This window comes from Dermacentor albipictus, chromosome 2, assembly GCF_038994185.2.
Source record: "Dermacentor albipictus isolate Rhodes 1998 colony chromosome 2, USDA_Dalb.pri_finalv2, whole genome shotgun sequence".
In the NCBI taxonomy this organism is placed as follows: Eukaryota; Metazoa; Arthropoda; class Arachnida; order Ixodida; family Ixodidae; genus Dermacentor; species Dermacentor albipictus.
In genome coordinates, this window is record NC_091822.1 from 1,803,250 (window position 1) to 1,820,600 (window position 17,351).

Sequence of the window (17,351 nt, forward strand, 5' to 3'; positions counted from 1 at the left end):
TGTTGTGATAGCGAGTTTCTGCGGTTATCGAGTGAGATGTATTCATGTTTGCTTGTGCGCGCCTGGCACTATGCTTGCTAATTTGGTTGGTAAGCGAATGTTTACAAGTTTATATGGCCAATAAATATACTGTCCTTACTTTCTATAGTTGTGTGCTGCCATATTTACTCTCATAATGAATGCACTTTTTTTTTCCAGAAGATGTGCAAAGCTGGAGGGTTTGTTCACTATGCTGGGCAAAATTTTGAGTGAATTGTTTTCCATGGCCACCTCTAAATAAGTCACAGTTTTGCCTGAAATGCGAACCATCGATTGCAATAGCAAATGTGTAGACAGTTACACGAAGTAAGGATAGTAGTTTCATCGGCTGTATAAACTTGCAAACATTCGCTTCAACATAAACTGAGCAGCGAGAACGCACCACGCACAAAACATGAGCTGCTTTGAAGATAGGCCATGCTGACGTCCCGCTATGCGCACTTTTTGGGTGCTGGAGTAAAACACTCCACAGCTCTTTCCACCTGGCACTGTGTGTGCGATGGAAAATGACGTGTTTCCTTCCCGCTTTCCTCCCTTGTATGCGGAAGATTGAGCTGCGACCGTCGGCGTCCCTCAGAATCAGAATCTGAATTCAGAATCATAATCGGAATTTATTGTTAGAATTTGGGTCAAATTACATGTATTTAGTATGCAGGAGGAGGTCCCATAGTCAAAGACTGTATCGGGACCTCCAAGCATGGTCGAGCATGGTTATGCAATACGCAGTTGCCAGAGTACAATGCCGCCGTCGCTCCTCGAGCCTTTTGCGCGACAAAAGACGGCATGCGAGATTGAGCCGCCATGGTTTGCTTCCCTCGTGCGTTTTCACTCGCGCTAATGCGGTGCTTGGCGACGGCGGCGGTAGGAAAAATGCGCCTGGAGCATCCATATAATTGCTATTGCATTAAAGGTAGGAGACACGGTACGATTCAGCGTCTCGACACAGCATCGGATGCAATCGCACCTGCCGGATGCCATATCAGACACTGAATTGTACTGTGCGTCTCCTACTTCATGGCAGCAAGTTCAGGGTGCAATCATCATGCGAGAAAAGAAAAACGCACTTCTTGATTGGAAAAGTGGGGGCTACGTTCATTAGAAAAATGCGTTCAATATGCGAGTAAATATGGCAAATTGCTATCACGATCGATGCTTTGCCTTTCAGGTGGAACTGCGACTTTGTTTATTCCTCGCAACTTTAATGTATTGGGAGTAAATATTTGTTTTCCCAAATGAGAGGAAGTTGTATTTCTGTATGAAAGCATGATGTGTGCGGTACTGTAAAGGACTTTTTTTTTTGGATCGCAGAAAACGGGTGTGCCTTACAATCGAGGGTGCATTAGAATTGAGTAAATACGGTAAATGTTTTGAATGTCATGATGCCGTTTTGGTCGTTTCTTTAACTCAATATATATCGGGATATGAATAACATGACGTGTGCATGACCTTACATAAATGACATACCGTAAATGTCACCACATGAATGACATGCACATGGTGACATGAATGCCATGAATTGCATTACATGACATTGACAACATGCAGGAACTTCTCATTCCAGGCCATTTTTTTCTTGTCATGCATGCATGTCTCATTACACATATCCTATAAATATCCAGAGAAATGACCAAGACACCATCACCTCATGGCATTTCCGCAGTGGTCGCATTTCAGGGGTGACATGAAAAAACGCCTGTATGCTTTGCTTTGGGTGCACGTTAAAAAACCCCAGGTGGTAAAAATTCATCCAGAGTTCCTCACTACAGTGTGCCTCGTAATATCATGGTTCTTGCGCGTAATACCCCAGAATTTATTTGATTTATTATTACCTCATCTCATTTGTCATGCATGCAAATTGTGTCATGACATGTGTGTCATGTCATTTTATGGACATCCTGACATATAACTTATCAAATGGAACTGAAATGAATAGCAATTATGTCATGGCATGAATGCCTTAAATGAGATGGACTATATAATGGATTGAGTGACATGACATGCATTTCTTTAACTGGAAGTATTCTGGATATGCATGCCGTGACATTAATGGCATGCCATGCCATGTATGTTATAAATTTATTGGCATGGATGTGATGGTCTTTATGTCAAGCTATCATGGAACCATTCCCGTGAATGTGGCAAGAATGAGAGAAATTCATGACATGCATGCATGGCATCACATTACCATGACAAGAACTTATGCCAACCCAGTGGACCAAGTTGTCTGCTAACTTGGGCTGATAACTATATGCTTGTTTTTGTGATGCTGTGATGGTCGTTCCATCATCCTTTCAGCTTCGTAATCCGACTCTTGCCTCTGGTTCTCTTCTGCCATCTGCGCTCAAGCCAGGTGGCACGCATAAGAATATCCTGGCATCTCGGCAGCAGAGCACTGGGTGGTGGTTGCATCTGTTCAAACAGTGATTGAAAAGCATGTTTCCCATGAGTGTTGATTTCCACGCACCAGTGCATTGCCTCCCCATTCCTCCCAAAGCTCCTGCTGAACTTTCACGGCCCTTCTTGTCGTTGCCAGGGCGCTTAGTAAAACATTGACACGTGCTGTTTCCTGGTAGACATGGTTCCCGAGTACGACAATGCTGCATTGAATTACACCATGGCAGCGTCATCACAACTCAGCCAAGTTGAGCAGCTGCGCTATGCCACTTGTATGAATGGCTGTAGAAGGACGCGGGCTTTAGGTGGTGTTACAGTATCGCCGTCAAGTCGCCCGTTCGTGTCGTCTAAGTACAGTATGTGCTGCCTTCAGTGAGCATTTAATTTATGTGTTTCTTATCCATATGCACCTCCATGCTGCTCATTCACATCAATTCATTCATTCATAGAAATCATATACAGTGAAACCTTGTTAAACCTGCAGTTGGCCGGAGCTCGAAAAAGTATGTACTAAACGGTAGTACTGTTTAACCGAAATAGCACGAGATTGCCCACTTACCTGTCAAAAACAAAACTCAGAGAGAGTGCGATGAAAGGGGAAAAAAACATGCAGTATTTATTCACTTCGCGCGACAAAAGTGTTATTTTTGTTTGATGCCGTGGCGGCCTAGTAGTGACTACAGCTGCCTTAAACTTACTGAAGCTGTGAGCCAACTTTTCGGCCAGCCCCCTCTTCTCGGCGAACACTGCATGGCAGATTCCTCATTGGCGTTGCATATTCTCTGTGTACGGGTGCGTTAGTGTTGCAGAAGTTGCACGGTGCCTTTTTCATTAAGGGGTGCTGTTCTTGTCGTGACGATTGCATTCATAAGACTGACGTAATGCGCAGCTTCTGCCACTGTCGGGCCTGAATTGCCCGTGCTGTCGCTTCCCATGTCGTCCTCATCACTGTTGCTAGGCAACACTTTGGCAACAATAGAAGCAACGATGGCAAAAAGTCGAACCTCGTAGCTATCATCTCTTCGCGGTCGCAGCAGTGCTGCCGAGCAACTTCTTTGCATTCCAAATGCCACACACCGTAGTCAACAGGAGACCCATGTTGCGTGCCAGTGCCAACTTCTTCATGTCATGTTCGATAGCACGAACTGTCTAATTTTTCTTCTATGCTGAGCAACCGACATCTTTTTTTTTTATCCGAGCTTCATGTCCTTGCTTGGATGACGCCACAATGCCATATGACAATGCTCTCTGGCACGGCGCCGAAGTGATGTTGATGTGGCTTCACGCACAAATGCACAGAGTGCTTGGAGGCCGTTGTTCTGATCTCTGAGGCTTGTTGTTCTGCCGGGCCGCCCGATGGAGACGACGTACCACCTTGTTTGCGCAACAAAAAGTGGAAACACTACGTGTTAACCGATACGTACGCAGTAAGCTGGTACGGTTTATGCGGATACAAAACACATTATGTTCAATGGCCGCTGAGTCGGGGATTTGACTTTACTACTTTTAAAACGAAACTGCTGTTTAAGCGGGTGCGGTGTAATGAAGTTGTACTGTAATCGTCATTACCGTTGTCATTGTCTTGCTGCTATCGTCACACACACGCATGCTCACGTTAATTCTAGTTCACTGTACTTGCGTCACATGCACAAATACTAGGTTTGCACAAACATTGGCTTAGCTGATAACGCTTTGCACAACTCCGAACAATGCTGCATAGTGAGCTGCCTGCAAAATGATTTGTATAATGTTGATTCCCACAGGGCATGGGATCTGCACAATTTCTTTTTGTTACTTCATGGTCATTTAAAAAAAAAATTGAGCTATATGTTGGTCAGTCTGAAAATTTCAAATCAGCAATAAGAAACTTCAACCTTGGGAGATCACATTTGAGGGAAAAAAACTGACCCTCAAATAGTTAATGAGCTTTTACTGCATTTACATTTCATGCTGTCATTTGTGTCGCTGCAACACGTGAGTGTGCCTGTGTTGCAGGTGCACAAACTACCATCATGAGCCAGGCCTGTGCTGAGCGATGTGCCATCATGCGACTCGTGGACCCTCGGTGGGCAGGTGTTGCCAAAGGAGTGGGCACCCAGCGCATCATTGGCCGCATTCACCTTGGTAAGCCCTGCATAGAAATGTTCACAAGCAGTTACTGAGCAGAAAATGGGAAAAAGGCGAGACACTTTGGCCCTGTTGTAGAGCCACCAAACCGAGTCGCTTCCAAGCTAAGCAAATTCTACGTCTAGAGTGGCAATGTGTATGTAAATACAGTAGAATCTCAATGGTATGAATCTCTAGGGTTGGTGCAATAACTTTTGTAACTCGAAATTCGCATCGTGCATAAATATTTAAAAATAGGAGAATTTAAGGGGGACGCGACAATAAAATAGCTGACTGGCTCAAAATTTTTTATTCCGTAATTATTTCTGTTTTCTCGCAATCTTAAGGCCTTCCTTTATCTCATGGCGAAATATTTAATACACATATGCAACAGAATTTCAGAAAATTTCACTTCTTTAGTGTGTTGCTTTTGAAATTGGTAAGACAATAGTGCTTAGGAAGGTGCTATCGTACTGATGCTTGAATGAGCGTGGCTTCCCATTGATGGAGCTCTGCCATCTTGGTATTGCCATAAACATGAAAGATCAGAGATTCAGATAGTTCAGCGCTATATTTCTATGTGCAGAAATCAAATCAGGAAAAGTGAGCGTGAAACGGAAGAACTACGTTGCCATTCGTAACTGCAGTCGCATTGCATGCAGTGAGCACTCCTCTTAGCCGAGGCAAATATGAATCACTAGCGCTCTTGTTCTGTGCATATTTATGCCACAGTGAGCTCCGCATTTCGTGTGTTCTGAGGACAACATTTTATGATCTATCTGGTTCTCCCGAGTTTCTTTTGTTGCTGCGTCCTAGCTGCTCCTAATGGCGTTAAGGGCGTGATTAGCGCAAGGTAAGGGAATCTGTTTGCTTTGCTTTGGAGCGGTAAAGCTACTTCGTATAGTACGTGTAATGTGATAGGTGCAAAGGCAGAAGACTTTCAAATTGCCATCGGGTGCTGAAGGCAACGGAAGGCATTGAATACAGAGATGAAGCGATCCATGTAAGCGAATGCCACCGATTTTGCTAATGCGGCAAGACTGGATCGTGTGTGATTGCTGGCTTCCGATAAAGTTGCAAGGTCTTTGAAAAGGGCTGACAAGTAGCATGGTACTGCAAAAAGCATAGGCTTTTTTTTTTCTTTTTTTGTGTGTGTGCAGAGGGGGGATAGATTCAAGGAGTCAAGGTGGAGTTAAAGTCCCCCTTTATGAGCTTTAAAAACTAAGTACCGAAAACGTTTGTGGCACCGCTGACGCACTTTGTTGGACAGTGCCCACTTATGGTCCGGAGCTGCTTCCGTCTGCCGCGTTCTTCCTGGGCCAGTCAAGCTGCTGAGTTCGACAGTGCTAGCACGCTTATTTTCTTGCTTGTGCAGTTGTGTCAGCTACAGATTTTCAGTGAAGGTGACTTCTCCATACCTGTCACTGTTTGCTGGAAGTCAGCATACCTTTCCAGGCGCTTCTTGCTGCCTGCTGATGCAATGTTTAATTGTTTGCCTCAAGACAGTGATTTACGCATATTAAAGGCACAGATAGCATAACTGTGGGCGCAATGCACGTTTTGAAAAGCTCAGCACCAGTCTGAATAACGCTAACCAGATTCGGCTATGAATTGCAAATTTGGCTTTGTGATCGTGGGTTTGTTCCTGAGCGTGAATGACATGTCATCGCGCAGTGCGACATCCTACTTAAATCGCTTAGTTGAGCTATTGTTGCATATTTATACAGCAACATACAGGGGATTCGGCAGTGGTTTTATCACAGTACAAAACGAAAGGAAAAAACGCTGCCAGCCGTGGTAGTTGCTATCTGAGGTTTTGTACACACAAGCTGCAGCCAGCAGAAATAAAAGGATTAAGGAGAAAATGGCAACGGGAGGGACAGAGGACGGTGAGAAAGGGCAGGGAAGAGCTTTGTGCACTGTTTACTAAGTACGAAAATAAGTTTGTGCCGCTTGCACGCAAGTGTTCAGGCGCAGTTCTGAATTTCACCATGGGCGAGTGACCGTTATAAATATCTGCAATAACACACTTCATATACAAAGCTGCAGGCACAGTTCTGAATTGTACATCATACGAGTGACTGATCAAAACATCTGCAATAACACTCTGCATATACAAAGATGTGCGCGTGCACTGTTCTCTCGTGAACTAGGCAGCCGCACAATGACTACGTAGTTTCACCGCTCGCACCGACTACGACAAAACAGCAGATAAATGGCAGCTAGAACGCATTACTGGCATGTTTTCCTTCTTGTCAGTACCTAACTCATTTGCTATGTTTCTTTACTGCTTCTCACAGCAAAGCCATGACTGCAAATGCATACCGTTCAGGTGCATACAGCGCATACAACTGCGCCGCCATAGTGTGTTAGGAAGAACATGGCGGCCACCACAAGTCACAAGGGAAAACGTGGTGGGAGAGGAGGAACTTGTCGCTACTTGGCAAAAGCCGATCTAGGGACCTAGGTGCTACCGGTCCATTGACGTGCCCGCTCTGCCGGCTTGACAACAGCGTAGTAGTGTCTGGCACTACCGCTGCTCTGGGACTTCCTCACTGACTCTGCTGGGGATCGCACAATTGTTCATATCATCCAAAGTGGTATGAAAAGCGGTTTGCAGCATTAAAAATTTAGCACGTTGTGAGCTGATAGACTCGGGCCGGGGCTTTTGTAAAATTCATATAGTAATTCCAAAATTTGTATCATCTGTGATCATATCGCAAAGATTCTACTGTAAGTGGCAATTACACAGGCAACTTTAAACGGGCATGGATATACATGTGGCATGTTTAAGAACAGGCGTAGTATGGACAGAAGAAGCAGATTACGAGCGTGACACTTCTCTCTCTTTTTTTTTTCTGTGTGCCACATGAAGCAATTGTATTTATAAACTGGCCTCTGAGAGCCTGGGTCTGCATTTATGCACTTGTGAATGCTTATCCATTTTTGTCATTGTCATGAGTGCCAAAGAGGCACTACAAGAGGTGTTGGCATCCATGAGTGTGCCGGCAGAGGGGTACAGGGCTGTGACCTCGTATAATGCTCGTTGCTTTACACGAGCAGACACTTCCAAGTGACAACAATGGTATCGTTTCTTTACGCTCGCATCCAGCGATGAGAATTGCACAATAATTGGTAAAGAAATTGGAGGTAGGCAGTGTTCCATGCAAAACGGCGTAAAATGTTCACAATATGTGCACGAGCGATCACCAAAAACGTGAGGGTAGAGGTCATATATTGTAACAGTCTGTTTCAATTTACGTTGTTATTCATTGCACCGAGTAGCCAGTACTGGTGATAATGGCAGTGTAAATGTGCTCAAACCTCGTTATGAAAAAACTAGATACTGTAATGAAATAATGGATATAATGAAGTAAATGCAGTTCCCCTTGAAGTCCCTGTAGAGATCCACATATTTGAAACCTCAGTTGAACAAAATAAAATTGCCCTGCCAATGGATATATCATATTTATGCGAATCTCGGCCGATAGCTTGTTTTTTTTTTTCCAAATAATCATATAGCAAAGTCTAGGGTCGGCTCAGATTCGAAAATTTTAGAAAACGTGCCAGTTCCTAATTGAAATTGATAAATATGGTGCATAGCTAGCACCGCATAGAAAAGTCAGTATCACTGCCTTTACTAGCCGTGCCGGTAGCCAACTGAAGTACACGAGCGATGTTGCCACTTTAATCTTTGTCTTATTGGTGTGCAGCGTGGTGTTATTGTAATGGCAGCAAACAGGCGATTTCACTATGCTGCCACTTGCAAACGAAAAGTTGTGCTAGCCACAGAAGAATCGTCAAACATTCAAGCTGGCCAGGACTTTGGATTTGATTTAAAAAATGACCGTCGTTGGACGGGCTAACAGGAGATGTGTTTTTCGTGCGCTGGCCTCGACGAGGAGATGACAGCGATAATGGGTGCAACAGCTGCGCCAATTGTGCCATTTTGATACAGTTGCTAATTTCTACGCCAAGCTGCGCCAAAAGCGTTACCTTTGTTGAAATTGCGCCATGCTGTGCCAAAATGCCGCAAAGTTTCTCAGTAAAGCTTGTTGGGGCAATAAACAAGAGCCATGTTGGCAACCATCAGTTTGGTCAATGTATTGTCAATGTATTGTCTGTAGCCAATCCGATCCAGTCGCATAAAAACAGCTAAAGGCCACGTGTATAGTGAGCTAGACAACATAGTTCACTATAGCCACGTGCGTGCAGGTCGTGCATGCATGTCTTGTGTAGACGCTAAGAGGCTGGTTGGATTTTTATTTTGACTGGAGCTGCTTTTCCATGTTGGTGGCAATGCTACTGTACACGGGCATTCAACATGAGCAAAGATGAGGCCATTTAAAGTAAAAGCTTCGTTCAAAAAACGTCACTGCCACCACTGTGTTCGATAGAAACATTGGCCAGGCGCTGTGACTGTTGACACCATGCGAGCCAAAGGCACGCAGATATGCTGGCAAAATTGATGGTGTTGTCGTTTTCACTCCCTTAGTTGATGCGGAATTGCAGACGTGCACAAGTTAGAGGGTTGTAGTTTATTGTTTTACTGAAACGACTAGGTTTTAAGCACCACATGTCCTTAAAGAACCCCTCACCAGGTCTGGCCATTTTTAGCTGACAAGCGCAGAGCATACATAGAGCGATAGTGATTGTGTCTGCAAAGTATGGCATCGCTATGCGCTGCGGAAAGATTTGCAATTTCAAACCGAACGCCGTTTTTTCTTCTCGTGGCCACTGCGCTCCAAGCCGCAAGATGATGTGCTTGCATCTCTGTGCCTACGTACTCGAGTCCGCAGTGTGACGTCGCTCGTAGTGACACATGACTTCGAGGATTATTCAAGACATCTGTTATCTGTGCGATCTATTTCTTGAATTGAAGAATTGAAGTTTAGAGAAATCATAAAACACACAAATGTAATGTCTGCGTGTTTTTTTGTTTTACTCCGCACCGAAGCAAGAGAGATGTACTTCCGCTTCGTCTGCTTATTCCCACGGTTGTGCGGTCACGTGCACATGTACAAAAAATATGCCATTTTCTACCATGTTCCAGCGCGTGATCATGCTCTGAGATCCGCTTGTTCTGCCTCAGTATTCGTGTAGCGCTGAATCATACGGCTAGTCATGTGTCCTTGTGTACAGCGCGCAAAATCATGCACTGCGCTAAACGATGACAACTCGTGCGCAATGCCTCCAGCGGAAGTATGCATCGCCAAAAAAAAGAAAAGCGAGGAGAAAAAAAAAAGTGAAGGCGGGGCTCGTGACGTATGTGTTAGGTGATCCTCGATGTCTGGCATGGGAGAACGTAGGGAAAGAATTTCACTTGCGAAGGCTAGACAGGGCGAGGGGATAGGGAGTCTCGCTATGCAGTGGAGCCCACCTGCTGAAATCATGGGTTCGCGCCACTGAAATATTTCTATCTCCGCTATTACTGAGCCAATTTGAAAAATGTTTGTGGCAAGATGCTCCCTAAAAGACACATAAGAACTTCCAGCATATAACCAAAATTCGCTATGGGGCCTGGTGAGGAGCCCATTAAAGCATGTGTCGCCCATGTCTTATGAGGCTACTGGGAATTTGCCGATAATCTATTGCGCCATTCATGTTCCGTGAGGTAATTACTATCTTGTCTCGTTTGTAGAATAATGTTGGAATCGTTGGAATGCTGATGTGTGATGGTGATAACAGTGCTCTGCATTTGGAAGGAAGGGTGGATGACTACTGGGCAAGGATACTTCGCCTGAAGGCAACAACAGGTATATTCCCTGCTTTCTGAGCTCATAAAAGCACTTATTTCTCTACCCCATGGCAATGCTGAACTAGAATGAGGCTTCAGCAAAAACAAGCACCTCATAGATGGACGGAGCTCTCTGAGCATTGCCAGCATCATTGGAATGCACCATGTTTTCCTTCAGCCATATGATGGTGATGCCACTAAGGTAACTCTCAGCCTTGACCTTTTGAGGATTGTGAAGCAGTCACAAGCGAAGTATGCACAGAGGATGAGTGCTGAAGGAAGCACAAGCCAAACGGAAAGCGACAGAAGATGCTGCCTTCGAGCAGACCTGTCTCGATGAGCAAAAGAGGACATTGAAGGACCAAGTGGCGGCCAGCGAAGTATTGCTTACTAGTGCTGAGGATATGATCAACACCGGCACCAAGCAAAAGGACACGAACAAGGTAGAAGGTGGCCATGTGCTTCTAACGATAGGAAATGCAAACCTTGAGCAGGCAGTTAAAAAACTAAAGGAACTCGAAAAACAAACAATTAAAAAGGCAAAGTATTAGTGAATTTTCTTTACCTTCTCTTGTTACTTTCGTGGCACAGAGTGCCTCCAAGCTGGCGTAACCAGCTTACTTGGTAGAGAAAACTTTGCTTCAGCTGTCGCCGTTTCTCCTCTTCCATCAGAGATGGGACGCCATAGACGTTGAACTTGGAGAATAGACTTTATGTACACATTATATACATTGACAGCTATTTACAGTGGGTCCGACGTATCAACTCGACATAGCCGATAGTACATAGCACCGTTCGTACGTCAAGACCCTTGGGTTACACTGGGACCGGCGCCTTAACTCGGCAGAGCCGAAAGTGCAGAGCACCTTTCTTGCGCCCGGAACCCTCGTGAGAGGTCGGGAGCCCGGTTTTAAACCTTCGGTTGCCCCTCCCGAATCCCCTCACGGCAAAGCACGACACCCCAGTGACCTGATTGGCTCAACTGGGCTGTCACTCATTGGGCACTCTCTCTCTCACCATCTCCCTGCGTTCCTCGGAACATTCAGAGAGATAGAGGGAGAGAAAGTAACCACCAAACAACAAATAAACAAATAACATCCCAACAGTTTCGCCTCCGCGACATACATGGAAAAGTCTCCCGCACCTTGAAAAACACTTACGGGGAAACGGCCATCTGCGTCGCCCCGTCCTCGCGCTTTCACTAATCCCATCGCGCACTGCGTGCCGCAAAGGACACCCCTGCCGACGTGCGCCTGCCGATTAGCAATGCCGTCTTGTGCATTGTTCGTCTCGTCCGGCGGGCCCGTAAAGCTAAGTGCACCGATGGATTTGTCTCGGTGGCGCCAGCCTACCTTTCAAGAGACTGCGCGTCGGGTCACCGATCCCTCGGGTTTTAAGCTGCCGCTTTGTACCCCCCCGGCATGACCATAGACGCCCTAACGACGCTTTGCCCGCACGCGTGACAGGTTAAAATGTCCCGACGCGTCGGCGCGGGCTATCTGCCGTCAAAGAGCGTCTCCCGACTCATTACCAAAGCGCCCGGCTGGCTTTACTGTCGGCTAAGCCCGAAAACGGCGACCTCCCCCAATTCTAGGAAGGGAAATGACCTCTCAGCGTCCATGCCGTTTGGCAACATCCTTTACAGTATTGATAACAATAAAATTCAAAGAGCGCTAGACGACAGGACCAAAAAGAGGAGGAGACAAACACAGCGCTGAACTTACAACTGATTTATTTGAAGTAAGAAGTCTATATTTATATGTACAAAACTGGGCACGCATGCGCCTGGTCATACATCGATGATCAGATACAAACTCCGGACAGCCAACATACACACACAATGTATCTGCCTTGCAATCTACCCTTTATGCAGCAGTGCCATTTCTTTCGCTGTCAAGATTAAAGATGTTTTGCTAACGCAACTATTAGATTTTCTGATGATATGGAATGCTTCAGCGACTTCTCTGGTAGTCTTGTCACTATGAAAATGTTGTATCGTCAAAAAAAGTTTTGCCTCGACCCTGGTCTAAGAACTGTTGAAAAGTTGGCCTTCGCCCATAATGTGTCATCTAAGGCTCAGCCCAAGGACAGAACTAGGTGTGTATCAAAGTGTGCTGACGCTGTGGCCAGTAGTAACAGACCTAAAGTGCGCAGCAATAGATTTCGATTGATGGTGGATTACTTCTGTGATAGCCGTTTGCGCGTCGTGCAATCCGACAAAGAAGGCTACTTTGTTGTACTTTCTGAGAAACGGTTTTCAAACAAGGCGCTTGAGGCAATAGGCAAACATTTTAAAGTGACTAGTAAAGAACCGGTAAAGAATAAGAAGGAAGCCGTTTCATTATTGAAAGGCATGGGGCTTCTAAGTTTGGCAAATAAAGTTAACGATGCAGAGCGCTCTTTGCTTGGAATTTTCTTCTCAGCAAAAACACATAAGCCCAGCGTTCCTTTTCGAGCAATAGTCTCTGAATGCCAAACTTGGCAATTAGTGGTATCCTCTTACCTCAATAAGCATTGATGTCTAGCCATGTGTAAGCTTTTAGTTAGCCTATAATCATGTGCAAGAGCAGCTTGATTTTTAATACATCTAGTCATGGTCTAGTCAGCTGCTACTCATGTGCAAGAGCAGTTTGGTGTACAAATAAGTTGGGGCTAGTCATCTAGTCTAGTCCAGTGAAATGCTACTCATGTGTAAGTCACTTTGAAGTACAAATATATTTGTTTGCTTTTTTTATACCAACATTTTCTTTGGTCTGTGCTCATTTGCATGTTCCTATGAATATTTTAAGCAATTTGATCAACCTGCTCAGCAGGTTGGAACAAATTGAAATCTACCTTGTAGGTTTTTGTAAGATTCAGTGGGCACTGTAGCTAAAGCAAGATTACACCAAGCTAGTTTTATGCAAGGTGCTTTGAAAAAAAAAATCGACCTCAATGGTTTTATGGCTTGTAGCTACCTTGCTAGAGTTGATTCTAAATGACTGCTGTAAATATTCACACCTTTTTTTTTTCGCTTCCAAAAGTAAGCTTTTTTCCACATTAGACTGCTCCAAATTTAGTATTTGGTGCTCCAAAATGGAGTAATTTTTCTCCGCAACCTTCTCCAAATTTGGTTTTTCCTGCTCCAAAAGTTGCTCCAAATCCTACTTCAGCTTTTGCACTCCTGCGATAAGGAAGATAGCTACTTAGAATGAGCTTGGCATGTTCATATTCAGTAAATGCTGTTTTCATTTTGTGAACGATGCCCTCGCTTTTTTGTTCAGCCTACATTCAAGGTAATTTTTTTTTTTTTTCTGGCTTCAGACTTTCCAGGGTCGGCTTAGAATCGGGGCCGGCCTAGATTCGAGTAAATACTGTTACAAACTAGATTTATCTCTGAAACCAAGAAATACCGACCATTGCATGTCGAGCATACAGCCAAACATGGTTATATCGAACTTGCAAAAAAAAGTCACTTCTCAGTTGAATGTAGGACATAAACCAATATAAGTGTTCTAAGGAATTGGACAACATAAAAATATGTACCATTTGTAACAGCACGTTATTGACAGAAGTGAACTTACTTTCAGTTTACTGTGGTAGGAAATAGTCCCGAATCTTCTTCTGCTTACACATCTTTGTTGCCAGGAAGAGCGTGTGCTTTACCACGTTGTCCAAGTACTCAGAGCAGCTGAGGCCGCAGCCTTACACGTTCGCGCAGAAGCGCCGATACAGGGTGAGCGTGCACGCATCATCTTGGAGCAGGTGGGCGCAGATCCGAGTTGTCCTCACTGTTCCCTTCACTTGTGTCCCGATTCATGACGTCGGCAATGAGGCCTTGTTCACGAGCCCACCAGTGGTCGCGGCACCTTCATTCGTGGATGCAAATTTGTTGTCCAGTGACCCATCAACGGCTTCTCCAGATGCTGACAACGTGCTCCAAACTTCGTGGAAACCTGCAGTGGCTTCATTGCACTTATTGGAAAACTTTTCACTCTCATCATAGGAACCGCAGAAATCAGCATGCAGTTTTAGATCTTTTCATTGTTAGTGTCAACCAAGATGTTGTGGAGACGTCGAATTTCGTTTCTCTCCATGCTTGACTCCATAATTTCCAACTTCACACACCTTGCGCCAGCACCATTCAAAACAAAGGCAACAAGTGGGAAAATGGCAAGAATCTCTAAGCCTCAAATGCAATAAATGTGAAGGAAAGACTGATTCCCTGTCACTGCAGCATGCCGCACCAACTGGTGCAGCTAGGCGTGGTGTGATCTTGGAGGCTTTGGCAAGCCCGCCAAGAGAAGCTGACGCACTTGTACAGCGGTTCCACGAGAGCCGCAAATCAGTTGCATTCATTTCATTTAATAATACTGTTAGCTCATTTTTTTGGCCATTACAGGGGTGAAAATATTTGTTGCTATGCAGAAAATGCATTGACAATCACAGCCTTGGAGATACAAAATAAAATTAATGTGCGCGACCTGCGGCTCACAACGATATACGAATGCGGTAGTAAAAGCACACACAGCAACATCAATATTTCCAACTAGGTGGTGTTCGCTACAAACGAGCTGTCGTGGTTAATTTGGTAGGTCAGGGTAAAGGTGTACAGATTTTTCAAACGAACTGACAGTCTGTGTGAGTCCATCAACAACCCCCCCCCCTCCTCCATTGCCTCACCTTCGTGCCTCGCGCAAAACAGGAGAGGCCGTGCTTCTGGCCCGCCTTCCTCACTCGCACTCGCGAGATTGAGCCGCACCGGCTCATCCTCACATGCTTTCACTCACACATACAGCACATGGCATGCGGCACCGATTTTATTGCCATTGGACTTTGTATGGAACCTGAAGTGTGTATGAATGGCAGAAGTGTGTGTGGAGTATCCACATAATTGCTATTGCAATAAAAAATGCTGCAGTTTCGTCAGAAAGGTGGAGCATTGATGGCGAACATAAACAGAAAACTACCCGCAGTAAGCTTCATACGTTTATCGGTGTCACGTGGGCTCAGGCGAAGATCTCGCTTGATGGCCAAGAATATTTGCTGTCGCAATGTGAGCAAATGCTTCACACAGTGCCTTGGAAACTTGAGAATACGCACCCGCCCAATACTAGACGCGGGGGCACAAAGTGCGCATCAAAGCACCAACCATCTCAGCCATACCTTTGCTCTTGCCAAAGATTACCTCCAAGATATGGTGTGTGGCCTGTATATGGACAGCCATGCACGGCCACATGCAGCAAAGGTAGAGAAGAGGAGACGCGCATACTAGGGGGAAAGGGTGAAACCCTTCTTACCTCTAGCACGTGCTTGATCTCGTTACTCTGCACCCACCTTTTCCCCGCCACCCTGGTGCTGGAGGAAGCTTCAACTCTTGTGTTCCTCCGAGCGCTCCAAACTGTCGCGTGCCCCGTGGCTCCCTCAAGTTGTTATGCAACAACTGGCACAGCAGTGTTTCCTGCGCACCACATCCCAGTGCATGCGCATTGAGAGTGCTTTTGCCGCTTGAACGTTTCACACAGAAAGATACTTGAAACTAGGGTTCCCCTCGGACCGGATATATTATAGTTTTCTGCTAGTTTTACCAGCCATACAGGCTATAAGCACATGCTTGAAATGTCCGAAAATGTTGTTGAACTGTAAGCATGCCAAGAAATTACACACTTTTCATGGGTACTAAGATTGGAAAATAAAAATACTTTGTTCATTAGTGAATTTCATTAAATGGCTCAGTGACAATTAAGTGACATTGTATGACTAATAGGAAATGACTGAGAACTCGTGAATACTACAGAAATTTTTTGCAAGCAATATTTTGTCTGAAAGGCTACTTGCACTAACAGTATACACACAAATACGCTATGCAGAAAGAGATCGAGAAAGATGTCTAGCAAGATTTATGGCTATCAATTTGTGGTCCCAAAAACATGTCTCGTCAGAAGAAGCGCACTAATTGAAAAAATACAAGCTTCAGTGCAGTTGGCGCGAGCAGTGCCATTGCGTGCTGCCACACCGAAATTGTGACTGTGTGCACTTCGGTGTATGGGAACACGTGGACCGCAACCAAATGGGGAACTACAACCAAAGGCAAAGAGAAAGAAAACTGATTGGTATTCTGAACCTCAGCTATGCCGTGCTCCCAGAAATGCAATAGCAGCGACCATAAAAAAGATACCGTATTTACTCACATATGAACGCACTACCTTTCCTGTTAAATAGGCGCAAAGTTGGGGGATGCATTCGTTATGCGGGGTAAAATTTTGAGCGTTTTTCCGCGGCCACCTCTAGAAAAGTCAGTTTTGCCCAAAATGCGAAGCATCGATTGCGATAGCAAATGTGCAGACAGCTACATGAATTAAAGATAGTAATTTTATTGGCCGTATAAACTTGCAAACATTCGCTTCAACACAAACTGAGTGGCGAGAACGCAGCATGCACAAAAGTATGAGCTGCCATCGACTCAGCCCCGACACAGATCACTTTGAAGATAGGGCAAGCCGCGCAGTGCGCAGTTGCTGCTAGAGTAAAACACCGTGCCGGCCCTCTGCCCCTGGTGCCATGCGCGCGATGGAAGACAGCTTGTTTCCTTGCCGCTTTCCTTTCTTGTATGCAGGAGATAGAGCCCTGATCGTCGGCACCTCTCGGTCGCGGCTGTGCAATACGCAGTTGCCAGAGTACAACCCCCCTCCCGGCATCATTTGCGTGACGAAAGATGGCGCGTGAAATTGAGCCGCGATCGTCGGCTTCCCTCATGCACTTTCACTCACACCAACACCAAGCAGCACGCGGCGACATCGACGACAACTGTAAAAATGCGCCTGGAGCGTCCATATAGTAATTGCTATCACAATAAAAGTAGGTGACACAGTACAATTGATTCGGCGTCCTCATCATCATCATCATCAGCCTGGTTACGCCCACTGCAGGGCAAAGGCCTCTCCCATACGTCTCCAACAACCCCGGTCATGTACTAATTGTGGCCATGCCGTGCCTGCAAACTTCTTAATCTCATCCGCCCACCTAACTTTCTGCCGCCCCCTGCTACGTTTCCCTTCCCTTGGGATCCAGTCCGTAACCCTTAATGACCATCGGT

At 45.4% G+C, this 17,351-nt stretch overlaps 1 protein-coding gene across 2 annotated transcripts in view; it reads left to right on the forward strand.

Moving 5' to 3' along the window:
- Positions 1–17,351, forward strand: part of rngo (DNA damage inducible 1 homolog rngo) — a 178,073-nt gene that overhangs the window by 77,186 nt on the left and 83,536 nt on the right. For both annotated transcript variants that reach the window (XM_065455441.1, XM_065455442.1), the window contains one exon: positions 4,429–4,557. In XM_065455441.1, the coding sequence (XP_065311513.1) occupies positions 4,429–4,557 (129 nt within the window). The remainder of the gene's footprint in view (positions 1–4,428; positions 4,558–17,351) is intronic.